This window comes from Peromyscus californicus, unplaced genomic scaffold (genome assembly GCF_007827085.1).
Source record: "Peromyscus californicus insignis strain IS unplaced genomic scaffold, ASM782708v3 Scaffold_4__1_contigs__length_199733344, whole genome shotgun sequence".
In the NCBI taxonomy this organism is placed as follows: Eukaryota; Metazoa; Chordata; class Mammalia; order Rodentia; family Cricetidae; genus Peromyscus; species Peromyscus californicus.
This window is the reverse complement of record NW_026294562.1, coordinates 183,586,303-183,610,626: the sequence shown is the minus strand read 5'-3', so window position 1 is coordinate 183,610,626 and position 24,324 is coordinate 183,586,303. Positions and strand designations below refer to the sequence as shown.

The following is a 24,324-nucleotide window of genomic DNA, read 5'->3' as shown; positions in this document are numbered from 1 at the left end:
GGTTCCCCTGGCCTTTCAATTCGTAAAGAGTTGTCTTGTGTTGAGGGTGGGGGTACACCTGTGGAGGTCACAGACTTTGCGGGAGTCTGCCGAGTGGATTTTCGTTTGGCAAGCTGTTTTATTCTCTGAGCTATTTCTCTGGCCCTTTGCCATCTTTTAAAGGTGTGTGTGTGTGTGTGTGTGTGTGTGTGTGTGTGTGTGTGTACCCGCGCGTCACTATAGTCATTATACCAGGGAGGATTAGGGATCAAATTCCAGATGCTTCTTCCCGGTAAGTTAGCCTCACCTTTTCCTCGCCTGAAAGGTAGAGGGATATTATTGATCCAAACAATACCCCAGGTGCCACCGGGTTGAGATAAAAGGTCCCTGCGGATGGGGATGCTCAGTACTGCCCCCACTCCTTCCCTCAAAGACCCAGCTACCAATGAGACTAGGTTCGCAAGCAAAGCCGCCGCCTCCTGATGCTCAGGTCGCTTAGCAACGAAGGACCGGCAAGAAAGGAGCTGTGCTAACCTTCCACAGGCAGGCCGGGTAAGAAGCCCTCTCTGCCCCCCACCCTCCTCTTTCCCCATGGATCTCCCACCGGCCTCCCGCAGGCCACAGCTCTTCCCTCGCCCTCGCAGTTCCCTCGTGACTGCCAACCCCTGCCCGCTGGTGGGAGAAGCTCGGCAACATTTGCTAAGGCGCCGGGCCCGCCTCCAGTCGGGAGTGTGGACGTCACTTCCGCTGGTGACCCCTTCCTGACCCTGCTCCCCCTTGCTGTCAAGGGATTCGAGCAACCCTGTGGAGGTGCTTGCAGGGCCCTGTTCCTGCTGTGCAGGATGGGGACCCACCTGCTCCTGCAGTGTGGGGAGGGAGCGAGTTTACAGACAGATCGCTGAATGCCTTCCCGGAGTGGGGGACGATTCGGGGAGGCTTTGAGCCCCGCTGGGTGTGGGGGCTCCTGACTTGACACTGTGGCAACCCTCTTTGGCGGTGCTCCAGCGTCCTTTGGTGGTCTGGGAAATGTTGCAGCCCGTTTCTCCCAGAGCTCTGAGGACTCAGGTGCCCACCTAACACAGACCTAATTGTTTTCAGCAGGTGCACGACGCCAGCTCCCTTCTTGGGGGGCGGCGGCCTGGGGGCTACCATGGCCCCCAACCACCTGTCAGTGCGGGAGATGAGGGAAGATGAGAAGCCCCTGGTGCTGGAGATGTTGAAGGTGAGAGGCCGGCAGGGGCACCAGTGAGCATGCGCAGCTGCTTAGGGACATTCCAAGTGGGCTCCACCTGCCCCGCCCACCTGCCTGCGCTCCGGGGGACCTCCAAAGGGGGAATATTTTCGGCCTCGGCTGTTTTTAATCGGTCCCTTTTCTCTAGTTCCTTCTCCCTACTTACACCTCAGCTGTTATTTATTTATATTTATTTATTTATTTATTTATTTATTTATTTATTTATTTATTTATTTATTTATTAATTAAAGCAGCTGGAAGGGTGTGGGGGCTGGATGTTCAGGGCTCCTGACCGCCAGTGGGCCCCGCTTACCAGCCCCCAAATGAGAGGTGCTCTTGTCCTCCAGACCCTCCTGCGGCCCACGGCCTCAATTTCCCTATCTGGTGCTTTACCCTAGCATGCCCTCCAGACTCACTGGCCCCAGGCTCTAATTCATCCATCCATCCATCCATCCCTCCCTCCATCCATCCATCCACCCATCCATCCCTCATTCATTCACTCAGCCCTTCACACCCAGTGGGTCAGACTGGAACTACCCCAACAGCTGGCTTCTCTTCCCACTTGGGAACCCTTCCTCGGGAGTTCCAATGGCTGAGTCGCTGCTCCCACCCACAGGCTGGTGTAAAAGACACAGAAAACCGTGTGGCCCTCCACGCTCTGACTCGTCCGCCAGCCCTTCTCCTCCTGGCCGCAGCCAGCAGCGGCTTGCGCTTCGTCCTGGCCTCCTTCGCCCTGGCCCTCCTGCTGCCCGTGTTTCTGGCTGTGGCCGCTGTGAAGCTGGGCCTGCGAGCCCGGTGGGGTTCTCTGCCTCCGCCCGGCGGCCTGGGGGGGCCCTGGGTGGCTGTCCGGGGCTCAGGCGATGTGTGTGGAGTCCTGGCTCTGGCTCCTGGTGCCAACGTGGGGGACGGAGCCCGAGTCACCCGCCTCTCCGTCTCTCGATGGCATCGTCGCAGGGGCGTGGGCAGGAGGCTGCTGGCCTTTGCTGAATCCCGAGCTCGAGCCTGGGCTGGGAGTGTGGGGGAACCTCGGGCCCGGCTCGTGGTCCCAGTGGCTGTGGCTGCTTGGGGCGTGGCAGGGTTACTGGAGGCCTGTGGCTACCAGGCAGAGGGAGGCTGGGGCTGCATGGGCTATATGCTGGTGAGAGAATTCAGCAAAGATCTGTGATTATAGACCATGCCCACTGGAGAGATGGGTGGAGAACCAGCACCTAAAGAGCACCTACTGTGTGCCAGGCACTTTACATCCCCTCCCTCAGTGTCTACCCAGTCTGCTGGGCTGATAGGGAGGCGCTGAGGTTGATGGACTCAGAGTGGACCTGCCAGGTGCAGTGGGGACTCTTCTTGGTCCTCTGGGACCACTAGAGGCCACTCTGTCCACTCCTTGCCCCATAGTTTGTATGCACTGAGAACAACAACAACAACAACCCCCCCAAAAAAACCCAAAAAAACAAAACCAAACCTCTCTAGTTCTGGATCTACAAAGCCCCTACTGTGTGTGTTTTGGGTCTGGAAGGGATATTTGGGGAGAGTGAGAGGCAGAGTTAGAGTCTGCGACAGTGTACCCCCAAAGTGGGCAGATCTTTGGGGAGTGGGTGGGGCAGGGAGCACAGTCTCCAAGCCCATCTGTTTTTTTACAGTTTGTTAATAAAGCCCGAGACTTCTGTGCGCCTGTCTCCTTTCTCATGCCTTTCCCAGCTGCTCCCTCCAGACCCCCTCCTTCTGTCTGGCTCCTCCTCTCCAAAGTTGACATTAATTGCTAGGGAAGGGGAGGTGCACTTCGCTGGGAAGAAGCAGTGAGCTCACAGCGGCAGCCCAGTCCCTGCCAGGCCTTCTGAGTCATGCTCCCCATTACCACAGTTTTTCCCCCACAGCTGCCTGGTGTGTGTGTATGTGTGTGTGTGTGTGTGTGTGTGTGTGTGTGTGTGTGTGTGCACACGCGCACCCCCTCCAGACCCAAGCCTTGACCCCTTGGTCTCTCTACCCTCCATACCTTTGTTCTGGGCACTAGTAAGTTCCGACACTCCTTCCTCAGATGGGAACTAGAAACTTCCCATCCAGATTTAACAGAGTGAGGGTCCAATGGAGATAGGGTTTTTTTTTTTTTTTTTTTTTTCAGTTTCTTTTCTTAATATAGTAGTAAGTCCCTCCTGGTGTCTGGCTGCGGGCCTTCTTGCTACTGCAGGATTCCCCCCAAATCTGTCCACTCCCAGCTGCACTCCCTTGGCTTGGAGAACAAGAGGAGGCAGGAGGGTGTGCCCTCAGCCTTGTCCCCCAGACACCCAGGCCTGTCCCTTCTCAGAGCTGCCATCCCCATCAGCATCTCTGAGCACGTGGCCCTCTGGAGCCTGGCTGGCCGCCTTCCTCCAGTGTGGGTGTTTGCACTTGAACACCTCCCTTCTGCCTGCCCCCCGCCCCCCGCCCCCCCCCTGCAGCCTCAGCTGCGGCCAGCCCCCTCCCCCTCCTGTCCCCTGCTGCCTCCCTGCAGCAGCTCTCCCTCCTGGCAAAGCCTTCAGCCCAGCCTGCTCCTAGCTGTCCAGGGCGCCTCCGGCGGGCCGGGCGGCCACCTCCCTCCTTTTCTCTCTGGCTGCCTCCTCCTCCCCTCTCCTCCCCTCCTTCCCCCTTCACCCCCAACCCCTGCCCTGGACTCTGCAAACATGAGGGGCTTGGCCTGCCTCCTTGGTGAGTGACCCATTCCCTCTGGGGGAGGGGGTACCTTAGGGACCTGGACTTTCACCTCTGACCCTTTAGCTTGTCCAATTTAGGGACTCAGCTTCAGGGAGCCAGTTCTGGTTCTGGTGCTCTGGAATATCCTGACATCTGGCCGGCCCCTCTAATCCCTCAGGGACCCAGCCTTTTGCACGTCCTGCCTAGCAACCCAAGTGACCTACCCTTTGTTACCCTGCATTCACACTGCGGGGGGGGGGGGTATCACTCCCACCATTCAATCTGGTCCCCAGCCCTGTCTTCAAGGGTCAGGCATCTGGGCCCCACCCGCCCCAGGGACCTGCAACTTATCCCAGCCTCCACCCAAAGTCCATTCCAGCAGTGGGGTTTCTGACTCAGAGGTGTGAGGAATCAGTATGTGAGTGGATGTTTCTCACCGAACTTAAGCCGGGAGCATGCGCTGGGGAGAGGACCCCTCCCCCCTAACTCACCTTCACTCTGTTCCCTCCGACCCCCTTTGCAGCAATACTGGTGGGGACCCAGGCTGTTGGTAAGTGTCCTGACTCTCCACTTGGCCTCACGCAGCTCCAAGCCTCCCGCCACTCTCCCGCTGGTCCCTCCTTGCTCCCCTGATTCCACTCTGACCTTCCACACAGCCCCCAATATCTCTGAGACACTCCTCTCATTGTACCCAGGAGTCTGGGTCCAGGGTCCTGCCTCCAGGGTAGCTGGCACCTTGCAAGGCAGCTCCCTGCCCTTACTGCCACCCTGGCCCCCAGGCCACAGGGCTTCTGTCTGGGGTCACAGTCTTTCCTTCGCCCTTCAGAGCGACTCCGCCTCGCTGATGGTCCCCATGGCTGTGCCGGCCGCCTGGAGGTCTGGTACAGCGGCCGTTGGGGCACCGTGTGTGACGACGGATGGGACCTCCGGGACGCTGCAGTGGCCTGCCGTGTGTTGGGCTGCGGAGGGGCGCTGGCCGCCCCCGGGGGTGCCTTCTTCGGGGAGGGCACTGGGCCCGTGTGGCTCAGTGAGCTGGCCTGCCGGGGCAGTGAGGGACAGCTGGGCACCTGTCCCCACCGGGGCTGGAAGGCCCATATCTGCTCTCATGAGGAGGACGCAGGCGTCGTCTGTGTAGGTAAAGAGACTCAAATTCCTCCTACGGTGATGGCCCCAGAAACCCCAAGTCCATAGTTCTTGTAGATTTGAGCTGTCTAGAAGCTGAGAAATGCCTAATTCCCTATCCCCATAAGACCAGGTTCCTCCTCACCTCCTAGAACCCCCAGCTTACAATCACTTATTTCTGAGCCCCAGAGAATTCAAGCATCCAGGTTGTTCTGTCCCAGGGATCAAGTGACAAGTGACCTCTCTGTTCTTCTTCTTCTTCTTCTTCTTCTTCTTCTTCTTCTTCTTCTTCTTCTTCTTCTCCTTCTCCTTCTTCTTTTTTTTTTTTTTTCCGAGACAAGGTTTCTCTGTGTAGTTTTGGTGCCTGTCCTGATCTCGCTCTGTAGCCCAGGCTGGCCTTGAACTCACAGAGATCTGCCTGACTCGGCCTCCTGATGCTGGGATTAGAGTCGTGCGCCACCACCTCCCTGCTAGCCTCTCTATTCTTTATACCGTTACTGTTCTCATAACTCTGGTCCTCTCCCGTAGGTCAGCGTGCAGCTAACTCTAGAGAAGATTCAACATCCCTACTGGATGGGGATCCGTGGCTGCCACTGTCCGGGGAGCTGAGCCCTAGCTCAGAGGAGCCCCCTGTGACTCATGGTGAGCACAAAAGACTAGGCTTCCCACCCTGTACCCCAGTCTGTCTCAGCTATGGGGGAAGGTCATCTTGCTACAGATGTTTTCCTGCCAGTGGGAATCCTCCAGCACTTCAGACTCTCAGCAAGGGATCCCTAGACAGATGCCTAGGAGTCAGGAAGGGTGAACAGCTCAGAGCCTGACTTCCTGGTCACGTGTCACTTTCCCAGCCCCCCAACCAGCAGCAAGCTCCCAGAATGGCCCTCGCAAGAAGAATCCCAGGCCACCCAAGCAGGCCAAGTCCACCCGGGCCCCTGTACTGACAAATGGAGCTCCCCGCCAAGGTGAGTCTCTTCCAGATCTTCCTTGTCTCCTTGATCTGGGTGCCGTGGGACAGCAGGCCCAGCTAAACTGAAGATCGCAGACCTCCGTTCTGCCTGTGGCCCTCCAAGGATTCAGTCAGGGCTGGCCACCCTCCTCTAACTGATCTGTGAGACCCAGGGGTCCTACCAGTGACAGTTCTCTTTTCTGAATGAGCCAGTCGGCAGACAAACCTCAGTCAAACCTCACTGCCCTTTCTGGGCCTCCGTTTTCCCCAGAAGTTGACGTTAGACATAGCCTCTTACAGTCTCCCTTCTCTGTATCCCCCAGAGCGGCTGCGCCTGGTCTCAGGTCCCCACGGATGTGCCGGCCGCCTGGAAGTCTGGCACGGTGGACGCTGGGGCACCGTGTGTGATGATGGATGGGACCTCCGAGATGCAGCTGTGGCTTGTCGGGAGCTGGGATGTGGGGGGGCGCTGGCCGCCCCTGGGGGTGCCAGGTTCGGACCTGGCTCAGGACCCGTGTGGATGGATGACGTAGGGTGTGGAGGAGGAGAGCAGGCTCTCCGGGACTGCCCCAGAAGCCCCTGGGGCCGGAGCAACTGTGACCATACTGAGGATGCGGGGCTGGTCTGCACTGGTATGCAGGGGTGGGGGTGGGGCTGGGGGTGAGGGGGCGGGGAAGGGGGAGCTGACTACCCCCTCCCCTCTTCAGTTCTCGGATCCTAGCTCCTCCCTCCCCCAGGAAGCAGTAAAAGGCCTCAGGTCTATCTCTTTACACGTTCTCTGGAGAAATGGGAGAGGCAGGATCGAAGCTTGGGCTTAGCCTGCCACGCCTCAGCTGGGGGCCATAGAAGGGCACTTGGGGGCTCCCTCCTCCACTCCCTGTCCTCCTTCTGCTGCCCGCTCCTTTTCCTCCCCCCACATTCTCGTTCCCTGTTGGCACGACTTAGTACCTATCCACCCATCCTGATTCCTCACTGGTCTAACTCAGTACCTGCTCACCCATCCCGAGACTCTCACAGTGTTAACCCAGTCCTTGCAAACCCATTCTAGTTTCTCTTCTTGGTCTAGCTCGGCAGCTCCTCATCGGTCCTAACTTCTTATCACCCTGTCCCCTGACGTCCTATACCCAGGTCCTGCACCCAGGCTGCGCCTCGCTGATGGTCCCCACGGCTGCGCTGGCCGCCTGGAGGTTTGGCACGGTGGACGCTGGGGGTCGGTGTGTGACGACGCTTGGGATCTTCGCGATGCTGCTGTGGCCTGCAGGGAGCTGGGCTGTGGGGGCGCGCTGGCCGCCCCAGGGGGGGCCTTCTTCGGGGAGGGGGCTGGACCCATCGTCCTGGATGATCTCAGATGTCGGGGGAATGAGACAGCCTTGCGATTCTGCCCTGCGAGGCCCTGGGGCCAACATGACTGTCATCATCGGGAGGATGCTGGGGCCGTGTGTGATGGTAAGGGCCTATGAGGGACATCAATGGGGAAAGATGAGACAGTGGGCTGTGTGGTCACCCGAAGTGGGCGGGAAAGAAGTGGTCCCTGCTCACGCTTCGCTTCCTGTGATGGATTTCCCTCTTTCCCCATCTTATATTCTTATGTGAAACCTTGGTCCAAGGCAACTAGAGGTGACTTGGTCTCCCTAAGCGACACTGGATATTGTCTGGTGTTTGATGGGGTGAGCCCTACTTCCTTGCTCCTAGCCCAAGCCAATCTTACCTGCTTAGGAGTGCCGCCCGTCTTCTCCCTCACCTCCAAACTCCCTCCATTTCCTGCTCGCTCTACCCTCTTATTCCCACCCACTTCTTGCTTCGGGTCAGGGACGTGGAAGCCTTGGGCCTCCTCTGGGTAGGAGGCAGCCTTGGAGGTGGTACCAGCGTCTTCTCCCTCCTAGGCATGCCTCTCGGTGCTGTGCAGCCCACAGCCCCCGCAGTGGACAGCAACACCTCAGCACCCAGGCTTCTGTCTACCTCCGTGGGCCAGACCCCAGGCCCAGCAGGCAGCTGGACTCCGCCTGCTTCTCCCACTGCCCCCCCAGAGCCTGGTCCCGAAGCTGGTGAGTCCCTCTCTGTCCTGGCTGTGAGATTGTCCCATGGAACTTGCTCATAGAAAGAAAGGTAGCCCATGCCCCTGCTCAGCAGGACAAGTACTTGCTTTTTGTTTGTTTGTTTTTAAAAAAAGATTTATATACTTTTTATGTATACAGTGCTCTGTCTGCATGTATCCCTGCATGTATGCGTGCAGGCCAGATGAGGGCGCCAGATCTCATTACAGATGGTTGTGAGCCACCATGGGGTTGCTGGGAATTGAACTCAGGACCTCTGGAAGAGCAGCCAGTGCTCTTAACCAGCCCCAAGTACTTGGGTTTTTTTTTTTTTGGGGGGGGTGTTTGTTTTTGGTTTTTGGTTTTTTGAGACAGGGTTTCTCTGTGCAGTTCTGGCTGTCCTGGAACTTGCTCTGTAGACCAGGCTGGCCTCGAACTCAGAGATCCACCTGCCTCTGCCTCCCGAGTGTTGGGATTAAAGGCGTGCACCACTGCCTAGGCCAAGTACTTGTTTTAATGTTCTGCTGATATCCTAAAATCCAGAGTTGTGTTTGCACAAGAGTTCCACTTTCTGTAGCTGGGTCCTGAGCAGGGCAGAAGGATGAGGATGACAGTCCGCCATCTAAAGCTTCTGGGTTCCCAAGCCCTGTGGTGGGACCGTCACAACGTCCTCTGGCTTGCTCCAAGTGACTGCACAGCTTGAGAATTATTTTGACGTGATGAGGACCAGGGAGACAGCTCAGTGGGTAAAGTCCTTGCTGTGCGAGCATGAAGACCAGAGTTCAGATCCCCAGTACCGGATGAAAGGCTGGCTGAGGCAGTGCACACCTGTAATTCCAGGGCTGGAAGAGCAGAGACAGGGGGGCCCCTGGGCCTTGCTGCCCAGTCAGTTGATCCAAATCAGTGAGCCTCGGATTCAGTGAGAGACCCTGCCTTAAAAAACAAAAAAACAAAAAAAACAAAAAAAAACCTCGGAGAATGATGTCAACCACTCAACCACTGGCTTCTGCATGAATGTACACGCACTCCCCATGGACACACACACCCATCCATCTACACAAACACACAAACATCCCTTGGGACCAGAAAGATGGTTCAGTGGGTGGAGATGCTGGCTACCAGGCCTGACAACCCAAATTTCACCCCAGGACTCATTGTGGGGAGAGAGCACCGATTCTCACACACTTTCCTCTGACCCTCACGTGCACATGGTTGCATATGCACACCCTCCTGCACACGCTCACACACACACACACACACCAATAAGTAAATAAATGGATGTAATATTAAAAAACCCTAAGAAAGTAAAGTAATTCCCTTGGTTCACTGGGCATGGTGGTGTACTCCTGCAATTCCAGCACTTGAGAGGCTGAGGCAGGAGGATTGAGTTTGAGGCCAGCCCAGGCTGCAATGTGAATTCCAAAGTGCATCGCAAAGATCAATACCTTCTTGCCAGTCCCCTTTCAATATATTTTGGGTCTATTCCTAACAGTGAAATTTCTATATCATACGGCAGTTCTATATTTAGCCTTCTGAGGAGACAGCCAGCTAGGCCTGGTTCTGTGGCCAGTGTGGAGGAGACCTTGATCAACATCTGCTCTCTGGACGGAGGGATTCATGAGGAAAAGTCTAGACGGTGAATAGATGGACGTTTGGAAAGGAAGGCGGAATGCAGGCAGATGAAGAGTGCCAGATGGGCTTTCTGACCCTAACCCTTGGCTTTTTTTTCTCTCTCCCTATTCTAGGGTCCCCCCAGTTGCGCCTGGTGGCTGGACCCAGCAGGTGCTCTGGCCGGCTGGAGGTATGGCATGACGGACGCTGGGGGACGGTTTGTGACGACAGCTGGGACATGAGAGACTCCGCTGTGGTCTGCCGGGAGCTGGGCTGCGGGGGACCTCGGCAACCAGACCCTGCAGCAGGCCGTTTCGGCTGGGGCGCCGGCCCCATCTGGCTGGATGATGTAGGCTGTGTGGGGACCGAGGCTTCGCTCTCAGAATGCCCAGCTGCTGCCTGGGGGAAGCACAATTGCGCCCACAATGAGGATGTCGGGGTTACCTGCACTGGTGAGGACACACTAGCCGTCTTCTGGCTCTACAAGGGTTTTCTAGAGGAAGGAATGGAGACCAGGGGTGTCGGTAACTTGACCAAGTGCTTACTAAGCCCGAGCCCTGTAGTGGGTAATTAGCTCATATAACCTCATTCAAATTGCCTAAGTCTGGCCAAAATAAGAGCTAGTTAAAAACCGATGTTGGCAGTGCAATTTCCCCATTTTTAGGAGCCTAGTTTCCAACTCCAGTGCGAGACCCTGAGCTGGGAGCTGGGTGCACAGGATGGAATGAACGTATTATGGGTCTTTGAGACGCTGGTGCCCCGTGGAGGGAAAGAGGAACACAAACCGAGCTATTGCAAACCAGTGTGACAAGGTGGAGTTTGGGGGGGTCTGTAAGACCACACTGAGGTTCAGTCCATGAAAGGACTTTCAGGAAGGAGAGAGGCCGTTAGCTCAGGGCCATGCTTCACCATAGTGAAGGTGCAGGGTGAGTTCAGCCAAGGGAAAGGGTACATGGAGCAGACTGCAGGTATGAGTTCCCAGTGGGGTGGGGTGGACAGTATTGAATTCTCCCAGCAATGGGTGTGACAACCTGCAAGAATGGCCAGCCAGATGTGTTGTCTTAGCTTGATGTCTGGCATTGTTTGGAGGGGCTGAATGTGTACATGGCTGTTCAGAAGTCACATTGTCATTGTAGACTAACATGGCGCAAGTCCCCCAAACACACAAAGAATTTCTTAGTTTCTTTTTTAAAGATTATTTATTTTTATGTGCATTGGTGTTTTGCCTGCATGTATGTCTGTGTGAGGGTGTCAGGTCCCCTAGAACTGGAGTTACAGCCAGTTGTGAGCTGCCATGTGGGTGCTGGGAATTGAGCCTGGGTCCTCTGGAGGAGCGGGCAGTCCTCTTAAGCCTTGAGCCGTCTCTCCAGCCCACCCCACCCCTCAACACATACACACAAGGAATTTCTTACCAGGCAAGAACATTCCAAGGGCTTAGAAGTCATCTTCCTGGAGCCAGGGGCAAAGTACCCAAGCTTGTGTTGGGCATGGCTCATCCTAGACTGCGCCTAACCAGAAAGATAGGTCATGGATAATGGTGACTCAAAGAACAGAGTCATCAGCTCTGCCCCTCTCTCTTCTGGGAGAGCCACAGAAGGATCGGGACCAGGGACATGGCCTGGTAGACTTCGAGCCTCTCTTGAGGCTGATGAATATGGAAGAAAAGCCAGGGGTAGCAGGGCATGCCTGTAATATGTGCATTTGAAAGGCTGAGGCAAGAGGATTCTTAAGAGTTTAAGGCTAGCCTGGGCTATAGAAACACTGTCATTAAAAACAAAACAAAACAAAACAAAAAGAACAAACAACAACAACAAAAATGGATCAATGGTTAAGAGCACTGGCTGCTTTTGTAGAGGACCCAGGGTTGATTCCGGCACCCACGTGACAGCCCTCTAACTCCAGTTCTGCGGGAGTCTGATGCCCTATTCTGGCCTCCACAGGCACTGAGTATACACGGTGCACAGCTAGACATGCAGGCAAACCACTCACACCAAATAAAAATAAAACTTCAGGGGGAAAAAGCCAGGCTTGAAGGGAAGACTATAATCCCAGCTACTGGAGAGTCTCAGATAGGAGGGTCTCTAGTTCAAGGCCAGTCTGGGCAACTTAGTGGACCCCTGTCTCGAAGAGTAAGATATGAAGTCCTTAGGGCAATGGTTCTCAATCTGTGGGTTCAGACCCTGTTGGGGGGGTCCAATGACCCTTTCACGGGGTCACCTAAGACCATTGGAAATATCAGATATTTACGTTATGACTCATAACAGCAGCAAAATCACAGTTATAAAGTAGCAACGAAAATTTTATGGTTGGGGTCACCACAACATGAGAAACTGTATGAAAGTATCCCAGCATTAGGAAGGCTGAAAACCACTGCCTTAGGGTATGTGCCTGGGATGGGAATAGCTGTCATAAGTAGCTCTATGCCTTGCCTTGGAAAGGTATTGATTTCATTACTTTTTTTTTTTGGTTTTTCGAGACAGGGTTTCTCTGTGTAGTTTTGTGCCTTTCCTGGATCTCGCTCTGTAGACCAGGCTGGCCTCGAACTCACAGAGATCCACCTGGCTCTGCCTCCCGATTGCTGGGATTAAAGGCGTGCGCCACCACCGCCGCCTGGCAATTTCATTACTTTTAATCATGTGTATGTGTTTGTTTGTGTGTAGGTTTGCACACACAAGTGCCATGCTCTCAAAGGCCGGAGGCACCACATGCCTTGGCTCTGGTGGCCGTCAGCCTGCTGACGTGGGTGCTGGGAATGGAACTCAGATCTTGGGCAAGAGCAGTACATGCTCTTCCCTGCCGCGCCATCCCTCCAGCCTCTCTCCAGCTTTTTGTGGGCTCTCCGCGCTAATTTTCCACGGCGCCTGCGCCGCTCTGCCCTCCCCCCAGTAGTGAAGAAGGATTCCGTTTCCCCGCATCCTCACCAGCATCTGCTGTCACTGTTTTCCTTGATGCTGGTCATTCTGATTGGGGTGGGGTAGGATCTCCAGGTAGTTTTAATTTGCATACCAGGCTCTAATGTCCCAGTCCAGTGGTAACACAGATGACTTTTGATGGAGCTAAATGGATCACACAACCCAACCCAAAGCTGTGCAAGGGGGAAAGAGGCGGGTAGGGAGAAGGGGTGTTGTTAGGGATGAGAGGGAGCGGATGGAGAGAGCAGTTCATTATAGACATGCTTGCAGTTGTCAGAGAACAAATACAGTTAATACAGATTGCTAGCCGGGCGGTGGTGGCGCACGCCTTTAATCCCAGCACTTGGGAGGCAGAGGCAGGCGGATCTCTGTGAGTTCGAGGCCAGCCTGGTCTGCAGAGAGAGTTCCAGGACAGCCAGGGCTACACAGAGAAACCCTGTCTTGAAACACACACCCACACCCACACCCCCCCCCCCACACACACAGAGGTATTTTGCCTGCAAGTACATCTGTGCAACACATCTGTGCAACACGGGTGTGCCTGGAACCCTCAGAGGCCAGAAGAGGGCATCAGATTCTCTGAGACTGGAGTCACAGACAGTTGTGAGCCACCATGTGGGTGCTAAGACTCAAACCCAGATCCTCTGGAAGAGCAGTAAGTGCTCTTAACCACTGAGCCCTCTCTCTAGTCCAGCACTCCCCCCCTGCCTTTTTTTAAGTGAGAAGCGGGCTGAGGGTATGGGTTAGTGGTGGTGGGGGAGTTCCCTGAGTCCATCATCATGGTTTCTACGTCTTCTCTTTCCTCCCTCCCGGCCTCCTAGGGACCCCTGGCCTGGATACCATCTCAGACCCCTTAAGCTGGAGCTGGCTCCCTGGGCTGGGTAGAGATCAGGATGCCTGGCTTCCAGGAGAGCTGGCCACCAAGGCCTCTGCCAGCCTCACCTCCAGTGTGCTAGAGAAAACCACAAAGGCTCCAGGGAAAGCACCCAAGAGCACCAAGAAGTGGGTGCCTAAAAATGCAAAAAGACCAACCACCCAACCCCCTGGGATACCCACCACTAAACGCTCCAGGGTCCCAGGCACCTCGAGCACCCTAAATCTAACCCCACGTACCTCTGAGTTACCCGAAAGACTGACCACGGAGGCTCCCCACAGACAGACGTCACATACCACCACAAAGGCGACTCCCAGGGTCCCCTGGGAGTGGACCTCAGGGACTGTAGCATCACTGTCTACTCAAGGCCCCCAAGAAGTGACCTCTGAGGCCACCATCACACAAATCCCTCAGGCCTCCTTGGAGCCATCAGGTGAGAGCCCAGAAGGTTCTCTGGAGTCATCCCGAGATCCAGCCCCCTCCCCATCTCCTGGAGTCTCCGTGCCACCAGGTGAGTGGTGGAGGCTCAAAGGGGTTGGGAACAGCAGCGAGGCAGTCCCCCTTACCTCCTAACCCGAGGGCCTCCCACCCCCCCAGGTCCCTTCCGGGTTCGTCTGGCCGATGGGCCCAACAGGTGTGCTGGCCGGCTGGAGGTGTGGCATGCTGGACAGTGGGGGACAGTCTGTGACGACAGCTGGGACCTTCGGGACGCCACAGTCGCCTGCTGGGAACTGGGCTGTGGAAAGGTCCGGCCCCGAGTAGGCAAAACCCACTACGGCCCTGGGACCGGGCCCATCTGGTTGGATGACATGGGCTGTAAGGGTAGTGAGACCTCACTGATCGACTGCCCCTCGGGCACATGGGGGAAGCACAATTGTGACCACGAGGAAGACGTGGTACTCACCTGCACCGGTACCGGGGAACAGTGAGGGAGGCAGAGGGAAGGGAGTCCGAGTGGCCCAGGGTGACGGTGTCATCTAAGGGACTGGCCGGAGGGGGGTCAGGGTGGGGACGTGACAGGGCTCCTGAAGGAGACTCCGGAAGGGAAGTACAGTGGTAAGAACCTCAGATAACAGAAAGGGACGCATGCTCTCCCCAGGCTACACAGATGACGATGATTACCCCTCCTGGACCTGGGACCCCACTTCAGGAGAGGACCTGACCAAAGGGACCACTGTGGCAGCATGGCCTGGACAGACTCTCTCCTGGGCTACCACCAGGAACCCCGAAGTCCCCTCTTCAGGAACACAGAGGCTTACGGACACAGGTGAGGGGCTTGACCGGGAACTTGTGTGGGTGCGTATGCCGAGCTCTCCCTCCAGGACGGGGGTCCCAGGAATCAAACTCAGGTTGTTAAGCTTGGCAGCGGGCACTTTTACTCACTGGGCCACGTGGCCTACCCGGTTTGTTTTTTGAGATGATATATCATGTACTCCCAGACTGGCCTTAAACTTGCTATGTAGCCGAGGTTTGCCCTGAGCTCCTGGTCCTCTTGTCTCTCCGTCCCAAGTGTTGGCATCACAAATGCATGCCACCGTGGTCAGCCATCCAGATCCTTCTAACTGATCTGGCCTAGGGCCCTGCGGCCCTGCAGGCTTTCCCTGGATCCTCCAGACATCCTAAATGTGTTCCGTCCTTGGATTTGACAGTATTCGGCTCCTCCAGAGTGCAGTGAGACAGCTTGTGGGTCTGAGAGATCAGAGGGTACCAGCAAGTCCTGAGCGACCAGGAAGTGCCTGTGACACACCAGCCTGACCCCCTCAGACCGGAGCATCTCTGGGAATGACCCAGAACCCCCAGCTCAGGGTTACCAGACCAGCACACGCTTCCTACCCCAGCTACTGGGGAAAGTGAGCTGGCAGGCCACACTGGGTCCTTGTCAGCTGATCTCAGACACAGGCAGGGATCCCTGGGGCACCGGTTCTGCCTCCCGCCCTTCCCAACCCGCCCAGCAGGTCAATGTCTCACTCTACAGCTATCTGTCCCTCGACTACACCATGGCTTCTGTCTCGCTATTGTGTGTCCTTCCCTCTCGGCTGCCCACACGGAGATCTTGAGCCACCACACCACCCAGTGCGTTCTCTGGACACCTCCTACCCAGCTGTCTTCCTCCTGCGGCCCCACGGACGCATCTCTCTCCTCCTGCACATGCTGTTGCTCATGTCCCTTATCAACTCCTTGACTTTATTATCTGCACTTTCGACTCCATTTTCTTTTCCTCTCCTGGTGTCTTTCTCCCCCATTGATTTCATTTCCACCCTCTCCCCTTCCTCATCTCTAGAGCTGTTCTCTCCTCCCCCCCCCGCCCATGTGGCATCTTGTATTTTCTTTCTCAGTTTTCCTTTAAAATTCTGCATTGCTTCCACTCTTTAAAATTTTTGTTGTATTTATTATTTTATGGGTCGGGGTGTTTTGTCCTTATCCATATCTGTGCACCACGTGCATACAATTCCTACAGAGGCCAGAAGAGGGCACCAGAGCTCCTGGAACGGGAGTTAGATGGTTGTGAGCCACCGTGTGAGTGGGGAGAATCAAACCCGTGTCCTCTGGAAGAGCAGCCAGTGCTCGTAACCGCTGAACCATCTCTCCAGCCTCTCCTCCCACTTTTTTCTTTCTTTTTGTGTCTTCCTTCCTTAAAAAGATTTATTTATTTTTATTTGCATTGGTGCATGTATGTCTGTGTGAGAGTGTCAGATCCCCTGGAGCTGGAGTTACAGTTGTGAGAGTTACCATGTGGATGCTGGGGATTGAACCCAGGTCTCTGAGATAACAGCCAGTGCTCTTAACCACTGAGCCATCTCTTTAGCCCGTGTCTTCCTTCCTTCCTTCCTTCCTTCCTTCCTTCCTTCCTTCCTTCTCCTCCTCCTCCTCCTCTTCCTCTTCCTTTTCTCCTTTTTTTCCCTGAGACAGGGTTTCTCTGTGTAGCCTTGGCTGTCCTGGATCTCGCTCTGTAGACCAGGCTGGCCTCGAACTCACAGAGATCCACCTGCCTCTGCCTCCTGAGTGCTGGGATTAAAGGTGAGCAGCAGCAGCACCACCACCCAGCACCGTCTTCCTTTCAATTCACCGCCTCATTCCATTTCTCACTAGTTTGTTTTTCCTTCTTCTTTCCTTTGGTTGTCTCAGAACTGGCGCAAAACTCCTGTTCTCCCTGCCTCCACCTCCCCAGCCCTGGGATCACGGGCATGCACCACTGTGCCCATCACTCACTGTGTTTCACACCGCTTCCTCTCTCCTTGCCTTCCTGGGTTTCCCCTTCTCTGTCCTTTCCACACCCTCTACCTTGACCTCTTCCGTGGCTTCCCCCTGTTCCTTTCGTGTCTCACCCTCTTCACTTTTTCTTAAAAAAAAAAAAAAGTCTCGCTACATTGTGTATGTATGTGCATGTGTGCATGCCTGTGTATGCTCTGGCCCACGTGCCACAGTGTGTGTGTGTGTGTGTGTGTGTGTGTGTGTGTGTGTGTGTGTGTGTGTGAAGTCAGAGGACAGCTTGTAGGAGTCAGTCCTCTCCTTCTACCGCGTGGGTTCCAGGTAGAGTTTCAGGCCGGAGCCATACTTTACCCACTGAGCCATCTCGTCTGCCTCACCCCCATTCTCTCCTTCCTCCCTCACACTTCTCCCCCATTCTTTCTTGATAAGCTCTTTGATAGCCCAGGCTGGGATTCACTTTGTAGCTGAGGCTGGCCTTGATTCCCTGTCTGCACCCCGTCCCCTCCAAATGCTGGATTACAGGCACGGGGCACTACATACACCCCATCTCTTTCCGGTCCGCTCCTGTCGTGTTCCGGGTCACGCTTTCTGTTTTGTCCTTCCTCTGGCCTCCATCCTTTCTCTCTCTCCCCCTGTGTCTCCCGCAGCCCACATTTCAGTGAGCGAGGTGACACTATTTCTGCCCTACCCGCTCCCTTCCGCTCCGCTGTTTTCCTCGGTCTTCACTCTCTCCACTTTGACTGGGAGCGATCACGGCCTCTGTCGTGTGTCTCTCTGCCTGTGGCTGCTGGGAGGATCAGCCTGCATCCTTTCTCGAGCCCGGCATGCGCAGTCAGGCCTGGCTGGGTAGGTACCTGCTCCTCTGCCTCGCACCTCATTACATCACAGGGGTGGGGCGCGTTTTGACTGGTCGCCAGGATCCAGCCTGGCCATCTGTAGTCTAGCCAGGGAGCAGGCTCAGGGACCTGTGACTTGGACCCGGCAGTATCTCATGCTGGTATTAGGGTTGGTTAATGGGATGCTGGAACCGGAAATGATCTCCTAGAGACCCTGATCCTCCATCAGGTGTGGCCGGAGTTCCAGAACCTTTGTTCTGCACGATCGGGGCGGTTTCCCTGCCCCTCAGCGCCCTCTTGTGGTGGAATTGATCACATGCGAGGCACCCTCCACTGTGGAGGCAGCTAATCCCTGAGGCAGGGGGATCTTTTCCAGGGGGAAACAAATGCAGAATTACAAGGGAACTCTCGGGACAGTTCCATGTAGCAAGACTTAGGAGAAGGCATGGGGTGTTTGGCCAAGATGGGGCTGTTTCAAACAGTTTACATGTGTCTTATGTGAGTGTGTGACATGCTTGTGTATGTCCCTGCAGTGTATGGACAGTGTGTGTGGAGGCCAGAGGACAGCTTCTGGTACCATTCCACAGGCACTGTCTAAACCTGTTTTTGTGAGACAGGGTCTCTCAGTGGCCTAGAGCTGGTCAGGTGAGGCTAGCCTGGTGGCTGATAAGCCTGGGCGATCCTCTGTCTCTGTTTTCCCAGTGCTGGGATTTTAAGAGGAGCCAGCATGCCCAGCTTTTTTTTTTTTTTTTTTGGTTTTTCGAGACAGGGTTTCTCTGTGTAGCTTTGCGCCTTTCCTGGAACTCACTTTGGAGACCAGGCTGGCCTCGAACTCACAGAGATCCGCCTGACTCTGCCTCCAGAGTGCTGGGATTAAAGGCGTGCGCCACCACCGCCCGGCTTTTATTTTCTTTAAACGTGTGCTCTGAGGCTCACACTCAGTTCCTTGTGTCTGCAAAGCAAGCGCTTTACAAAGGGAGATTATATCTCCCAGCTCTTGGCTTGCTTTTGAGACCATCGTATTCCATAGCCCCAGCTGGCTTGGACGCCAACTACATTGTCCAGGCAAGCCTTGGACTCTCAGTGGTAGGATTGCAGGCAGGCACCACGTTGGGTTGGGGTGATGTGTGCGGTCATTCAGAGCACAAGTTTGGCATCTGACTCACGCAGCAGACTCCAGTCTAGACGCCGCAGGGACTGGAGTGAGTTGTGTGACTGCATGTCCCATTCCGATGTGCAGAATGCCCATGAACTCACCTAGAATGGAAAACGTTGTTGGTAGAGTGTTGTATTACAACGACCCATGGGTGCAGGATCCCAAGGTTGGAATGATTGGTTGTAGTAGAGAAATCAAGAGAAACCTTCTAGAAATGTGATATTATCCACCAGCAGAGGCGAGCGGGAAGGGAGTCGGTTTTTAATTCATTCATATGTGTGTGTGCTACGGCACACATGTGGAGAGCAGAGGACAACTTGCATGAGTTGGCTTTCTACTTCCACCGTAGGAGTGCTGGGGATCCAACTCAGGTCGTCAGGTACACAGCAAGTATCTTTACCCACTGGACCATCTCCTCACTGGCCCCAGGAAGAGAATTCTCAGAGGACCAAAGGCCTTTCTTTGGGAAAAAACTTGCAGAGTCACAGGGCTAGGAGTTTTTATTTTTAAGATTTATTTTATGTTCAGATGGTGGTGGCACCTGTCTTTGATCCCAGCACTCACGAAGCAGAGTCAGGTGGATCTCTGAATTTGAGGTCAGCCTCTTCTACACGGTGAGTTCCAGGACAGCCAGACCTACACAGAGAAACTCTGTCTTGAAAAGCAAACAAACAAACATTTATTTTATGACCAGATGGTGATGGCACACCTTTAATCCTAGCACTCCAGAGGCAGAGGTAGGTGGATCTCTGTGAGTTTGAAGCTAACCTGGTCTATATAACAAGTTCCAGAATAGCCAGAGATATGTACAGAGACCCTGTCTCAAACAAATTTAGTTTATTTGTGTGTGAGTGTGTGTGTGTGTGTGCACGCACAGTGCCGGATCTGAAGCTGGAGTTACAGGCAGTTGTGAGCTGTCTGAATTGTGTGCTGGGAACCTAACTTGGGTCCTCTGCAAGAGCAATGGATGCTCTTAACCACTGAGCTGTTTCTCCTGCCCAAACAAGGATAGACTTTAAGCTACGAGAAGCACCTACATTTATCTCTCTGGCCGTTATGGCATCACAGATCCAGTGCCTTAAACACACGCTTTCTTGATCTTCTGTAGGTGAGAATGCATGGGTCTCACTGAGCCAAGATCAGTATTGGCAGGGCTGGTCCCTGTGGGAGAATCCGCCCTCTTGACTTTTCCAGACACAGCCCCTTTCTTCTTCAAAGCCAGCAGCGTCGTCTTTCTCTGGCCTTAACTATGTCTTTATTTTTTCTTGTTCACTTCAGCCTGGAAATGTTTCTGTGGTCCAAGGATTTATAAAATTGGGGAATCTGGTTTTTCTTTTGATTATTTCTATTCATCCACTTATTTGTTTATTGACATTCATTTATGTTTGTGCATGTGTCTGTGTATATGTGTGTATGTGCACACTATGGGTCAGAAGAAAAAAAAAAAGAAACTGTTTGGGATAGTTCAGTTATTATGAGGGTTTGTACCCAAGGTCGGGGGCCTCGGGGGATTGGAAGTAATGCCTGTATTTCCTTTATGAGGTCATTTCATCAGCTTCTGCTTTTAGTAGCCATGAGCATCCTGCTGGTGGCCGAGGTGCCGTCGGTTGTTGAGGGGCTGAGTGACGGGTTAGCCCCTGCTGTGGTAATTTGCCAGGGGGCTGAAGGTGGCAGGAAGGACTCAATCCTCTTCCTCACACATCTGCAGATGACCAGGGTCGTTATGAGCTCTCCTGGACACGGGATACGCCTGCACGAAGGGGTCTGTCGCACCTCCACAAAGGGACCCCCACCACAAGCCAACCCAGACCTCCTGTCACCAGCGGCACCGGCAAGAGTCCAGGCCACCCCTTTCCGGCTCCGAGAGCCCGTGGAGACACAGGTGAGGTGCGGGTAAAGCAGAGGCCTGGGGACCTTGTGTTGTGGGGTGCAGAGATGGGCTCTGAGTTCCCAGGGGTAACCCAATCCTTACCTCAGACCCAACAGAGGGACAGCCTACAACAAGCCGTCATTATTTGGAGCAGAGATGGCTTACCTGAGGGGATTATTCTAAGCGGCACACAGTGATAGCTAAAGGCATTTGGGGTTGCCATGACCGGGGGCAAGGCATCTACCCAATGATAATTTTTTATTTCTTTTTTGAGACAAGGTTTCTCTGTATAACAGTCCTGGCTGTCCTGGAACTCATTCTGTAGACCAGGCTGACCTCGAAATCACAGAGAGCCACCTGCCTCTGCCTCCCAAGTGCTGGGATTAAAGGCGTGCACCCCCCCAACTTTTATTTCCTTATTTACATTTATTTGATTATTGGGAGGGACGGCCTGGGGATCAAAGCCAAACTGCCAGGCTTTGTGCCAGCCACTCTTGCCTCCTGAGTCTGCCGACTCCGGCATCTGATATTTTTCTTCGTGGTCCTAGTACCAAACCCAGGGCTCTGCACCTACTGGGTAAGTGCTCTGCCATTCACCGCATCCCTACTATTCCATTGGCGCTTAGTGGGCAGGGGCCAGGGATGGCACTACACCCCCCCCCCCCCAGTTGCTTGAGCTATTCCCGCAGCATAGTCACGGAGACCAGAACGTCAACAGATCTAGACTGTGCAAATCACTGCGGCATATCAGAAACTGATAGAAAAGGGGGGACACCATTTTGTTTTTGAGACAGGGTGTAGTTGTTAAATTTTTCATTGCCTGACCCCTCGTCCTCTAAAAAAAAAAAAAAAGCACTTACAGGAGGCTTTATTTCAGCTTACCGTGTGAAGGTATAGTCTGCCAACGTCATGGCAGCAGGTACATGGGGCAGCTGGTCACGTTGCACCTGCGGTCACAAAGCAGAGGGACAAATTTGGGTGCTTCACTCACATCCTTTGGGTTGCTTTATATCCAGACAGGCTCTCACTATGTAACTCAGGCTGTCTTGGAACTCACTCTGTGGACCATGCTGGCCTCGAACTCATAGGGAGTTCGCCTGCCTCTGCCTCCCAAGAGCTGGGATTAAAGGCGTGCGCACCCCACCTAACTAAGGTCGCTTCTTTTTATTTAGTCTAGGACCCCAGCCCATGGGATAATCAGGGTGGTTCTTCCCTGTTCAGTAAAATCTCTCCGGAAACACCCACACAGACGTGTCCAGAGCGGTGTTCCCTAGGTGAATCCAAACCCAGTCAACTTGACAGTGAAGTTAATTATTGCGTAGTCTCACTGTGGGTGTTCACTAGCAGTCTTGCCGTATTTCTGCATCCCAAAGGGTGTCCATGTTTCTGGTCCCCTGGCCTTTTCCCCATGCCCTCCGCTATCCTCCGGAATTCTTCCCTACTTGTATCCACGTACCTTCCCCTCAGAGGCCACCAGGTGGCGGCAGGAACCCCACAGGAGGAGACGAGGGGGGCGCTAGGGCCTGGTGAAGTCTGCCGGTGACCCATGATGTCACGAAGATCTCTGCCTTCCCATTGGTCAGCTCCTCAGGGGGCGTTCCGGGGCACGGTGGGTGGGGCGAACTGACCTCAGGCCGATCTGCGCCCCGCTTTCCTTCTCCTCCAGGTTCCCCAAGGAAGCCAAAACCCGAGCGCAGGCTGCTGCGGCCCACCCCGGCCAGGACAGCACCCGCCACCTCATCCCCAGCTTCTGGCTCACGGCTGACCTCTGGCTCCTGGCCACTGCTCATCCCTGACTCGGCCTCCCAGCCGGGGAGGCCCACAGACCCTCCCAAAACATCTCCACCCACCCCAGGAATGCCCTCCCTGACGGTCTCCGACTCCACCTCCTCCAGTTCTGCGGCCAGTTTGCCTCCAACTCCGAGCCCAGAGCACTCCCGCAGCCCCGCACCCGCCTCCCCTGAAGGGCTAACCTCTGACTCCTCTGCGCTCTCAGAAGTGACCAGCCTTCCCCCTACCTCAGAGCTGTCTCCAGAATCCGACACAACCCCAGACGTGGGCACAACACCCGAAGTAGACCCCGAGAGTTCTGACTCCTCAGACCTCCCCGTGAGCCCCAGGACCCCCACATTCACAGCCCCTCACCCCACCACCACCTTTAACCCCACCACCGTCCCTCACCCCACCACCGCCCCTCACCCCACCACCGCCCCTCACCCCACCACAACTTCTCACCCTACCATGACCCCTCAGCATACCACAAACCCTCAGCTTCCCAGGACCCCTCACCCCACCGCCACGCCCCAACCTCCCACCAACCCCCATATTTCCTCAGCCCCTGCCACCCCTACAAACTCCCTTCCATCCTCCCTGGAGACAGAATTTCCCTCTCTCCCTCCAGAACCCAAGGTCAAGCCTAGCCTCCGCCCAGAGCTGACCTTGGTGGGAGCCCCTCCCACGGTCACATCCCCGCTGCAGAACCCGGAGCCCTCTCCAGCCTCCGAGTCTGACCCCTCCAGGCCCTCTCCGGCCCCAAGCCTGGACCCACTATCCACGGAGGTCTCCAAACCACCCAGCAGCCAGAGCCCCAGATTAACCTCTCCACCTATCCAGACCCCACACTCAACTTCAGACCCCACTGTGACCCCCGACCTTCACCTCTCCTCTATGGCCCACCCGTTGGACCAACCTCCCCCTGACCACCTCACTCAAGGGCCAAGCCCTAATCCCAACCCAGGTCCCCTTGGGCCATGTGTGCCCCCAGAACCACCCGTAAGGGTCATGGCCTGCGAGCCACCTGCCTTGGTGGAGCTGGTGGCCGCGGTGAGGGAGGTGGGTGACCAGCTGCAGAGGTTGACTCAGGTCCTGGAACAAGACCGGCAGGACCGTCGAGTCCTGGGGCTGGGCCTAGTCCAGTTGGTGGAGGCTGCTCAGGGCCTGGGGCAGCTGAGCGAGACTGTGAAGAGACTCGCAGAGGTGGCCTGGCCCCCCAGCACGCCTGTGCCCACCACCCCCACCACCACGGAGGAGGAGAGGCCTCTGAGGGGAGACGTGTGACCCATTCTGAAACTCCGGGTGCTTAAGATCCTCTCAAACAAACACGAGAAAACCAAAGTATTCTACCAACAGAGCGTGGGTGTTGTTACTGGGGAATTGGGGGGGACCCTGGAGGGACAGAGTCACAATGCTGGCCCTAACTGGTCAACGCCACACGTGCTACGGTAATGGTGATGGTGATGGTGCCGAACGTGAAGGCAATAACTGTGGTGACGGTGTGGGTGATGATGGGGTGATGGTGGCGTTGATAGTGATCACAGTGGGTGGGGGTGACACCGTGGTGCTTATGATGATGGTCACGGTAGTGATGGTGTTGGTGGTAATAAAGGTGATGATGATGGTAATGGTGCAATGTGAGTGACCGTGAGTGTGTGGATGGTGTAGTGATGAAGGTGGTGATGGTGTGTTGGTGGTGGGGGTGGCGTTAATTGTGAAGGTCACGGCGATGGTGATGATGGTGAAGGTAATCAGATGGTGACTCTGAGATGGTGGCGATAATATGATGATGGTGTTGAGGATATCGGTGGCGGTGACGGGGAAGGGTATGGTAATGGTGGCTATGGATAATGAAGGTGTTGGACGGTAGTGATGGGTGATGGAAGGTGGCGCGGTGATGGGAGGTGGCGATGAGTGATGACGTTAATCGTGCAGGCATGGCGATGGCATTGATATGCTAGCCATGCTGGTGATCGCCTTGATCGTGCTCGTGGTGATCATGGTGAGTCCTGACAGTGACGAATCCGTGCAGGCAGGAAGTTGCCTTAGCTGTGGTGTGCCCAGCTTTAAGAACAGAGCACATGGCCCGTGAGTCCCGATGGGCAGG

At 55.2% G+C, this 24,324-nt stretch overlaps 2 protein-coding genes and 1 long non-coding RNA gene across 7 annotated transcripts; 2 read left to right on the top strand and 1 right to left on the bottom strand.

The window, feature by feature from the left end:
• Positions 1–374: 374 nt before the first annotated feature.
• Nat14 (N-acetyltransferase 14 (putative)) lies at positions 375–2,875 on the top strand. Of its 4 annotated transcripts, none has more exons than XM_052762720.1 (3): positions 375–531; positions 1,081–1,201; positions 1,827–2,875. In XM_052762720.1, the coding sequence occupies exons 2-3, from the start codon at positions 1,130–1,132 to the stop codon at positions 2,373–2,375; spliced, it is 621 nt and encodes a 206-aa protein (XP_052618680.1). In that variant the 5' UTR covers positions 375–531; positions 1,081–1,129; the 3' UTR covers positions 2,376–2,875. The 4 variants fall into 4 exon arrangements, with proteins under 4 accessions (XP_052618680.1, XP_052618678.1, XP_052618681.1 ...); XM_052762718.1 differs by having other exon boundaries at positions 379–531; positions 1,078–1,201; XM_052762721.1 differs by lacking the exon at positions 375–531 and adding an exon at positions 619–789.
• A 795-nt stretch (positions 2,876–3,670) lies between these two features.
• Ssc5d (scavenger receptor cysteine rich family member with 5 domains) lies at positions 3,671–24,208 on the top strand. Of its 2 annotated transcripts, XM_052762712.1 has the most exons (15): positions 3,671–3,889; positions 4,398–4,424; positions 4,701–5,009; positions 5,525–5,638; positions 5,845–5,958; positions 6,266–6,574; positions 7,071–7,388; positions 7,826–7,987; positions 9,721–10,038; positions 13,320–13,883; positions 13,970–14,284; positions 14,472–14,639; positions 20,283–20,456; positions 22,111–22,553; positions 22,846–22,990. In XM_052762712.1, exons 1-15 carry the CDS (start codon positions 3,865–3,867, stop codon positions 22,879–22,881), a joined length of 3,396 nt encoding a protein of 1,131 aa, XP_052618672.1. In that variant the 5' UTR covers positions 3,671–3,864; the 3' UTR covers positions 22,882–22,990. The 2 variants fall into 2 exon arrangements, with proteins under 2 accessions (XP_052618672.1, XP_052618671.1); XM_052762711.1 differs by having other exon boundaries at positions 3,676–3,889; positions 22,111–24,208.
• Positions 18,265–22,104, bottom strand: LOC128125367 (uncharacterized). Its single transcript, XR_008223147.1, has 3 exons — positions 21,901–22,104; positions 21,327–21,391; positions 18,265–18,675 (listed from the first exon to the last, which is right to left on the bottom strand). It is a non-coding gene; the product is annotated as an uncharacterized LOC128125367 (long non-coding RNA).
• Positions 24,209–24,324: the final 116 nt, after the last annotated feature.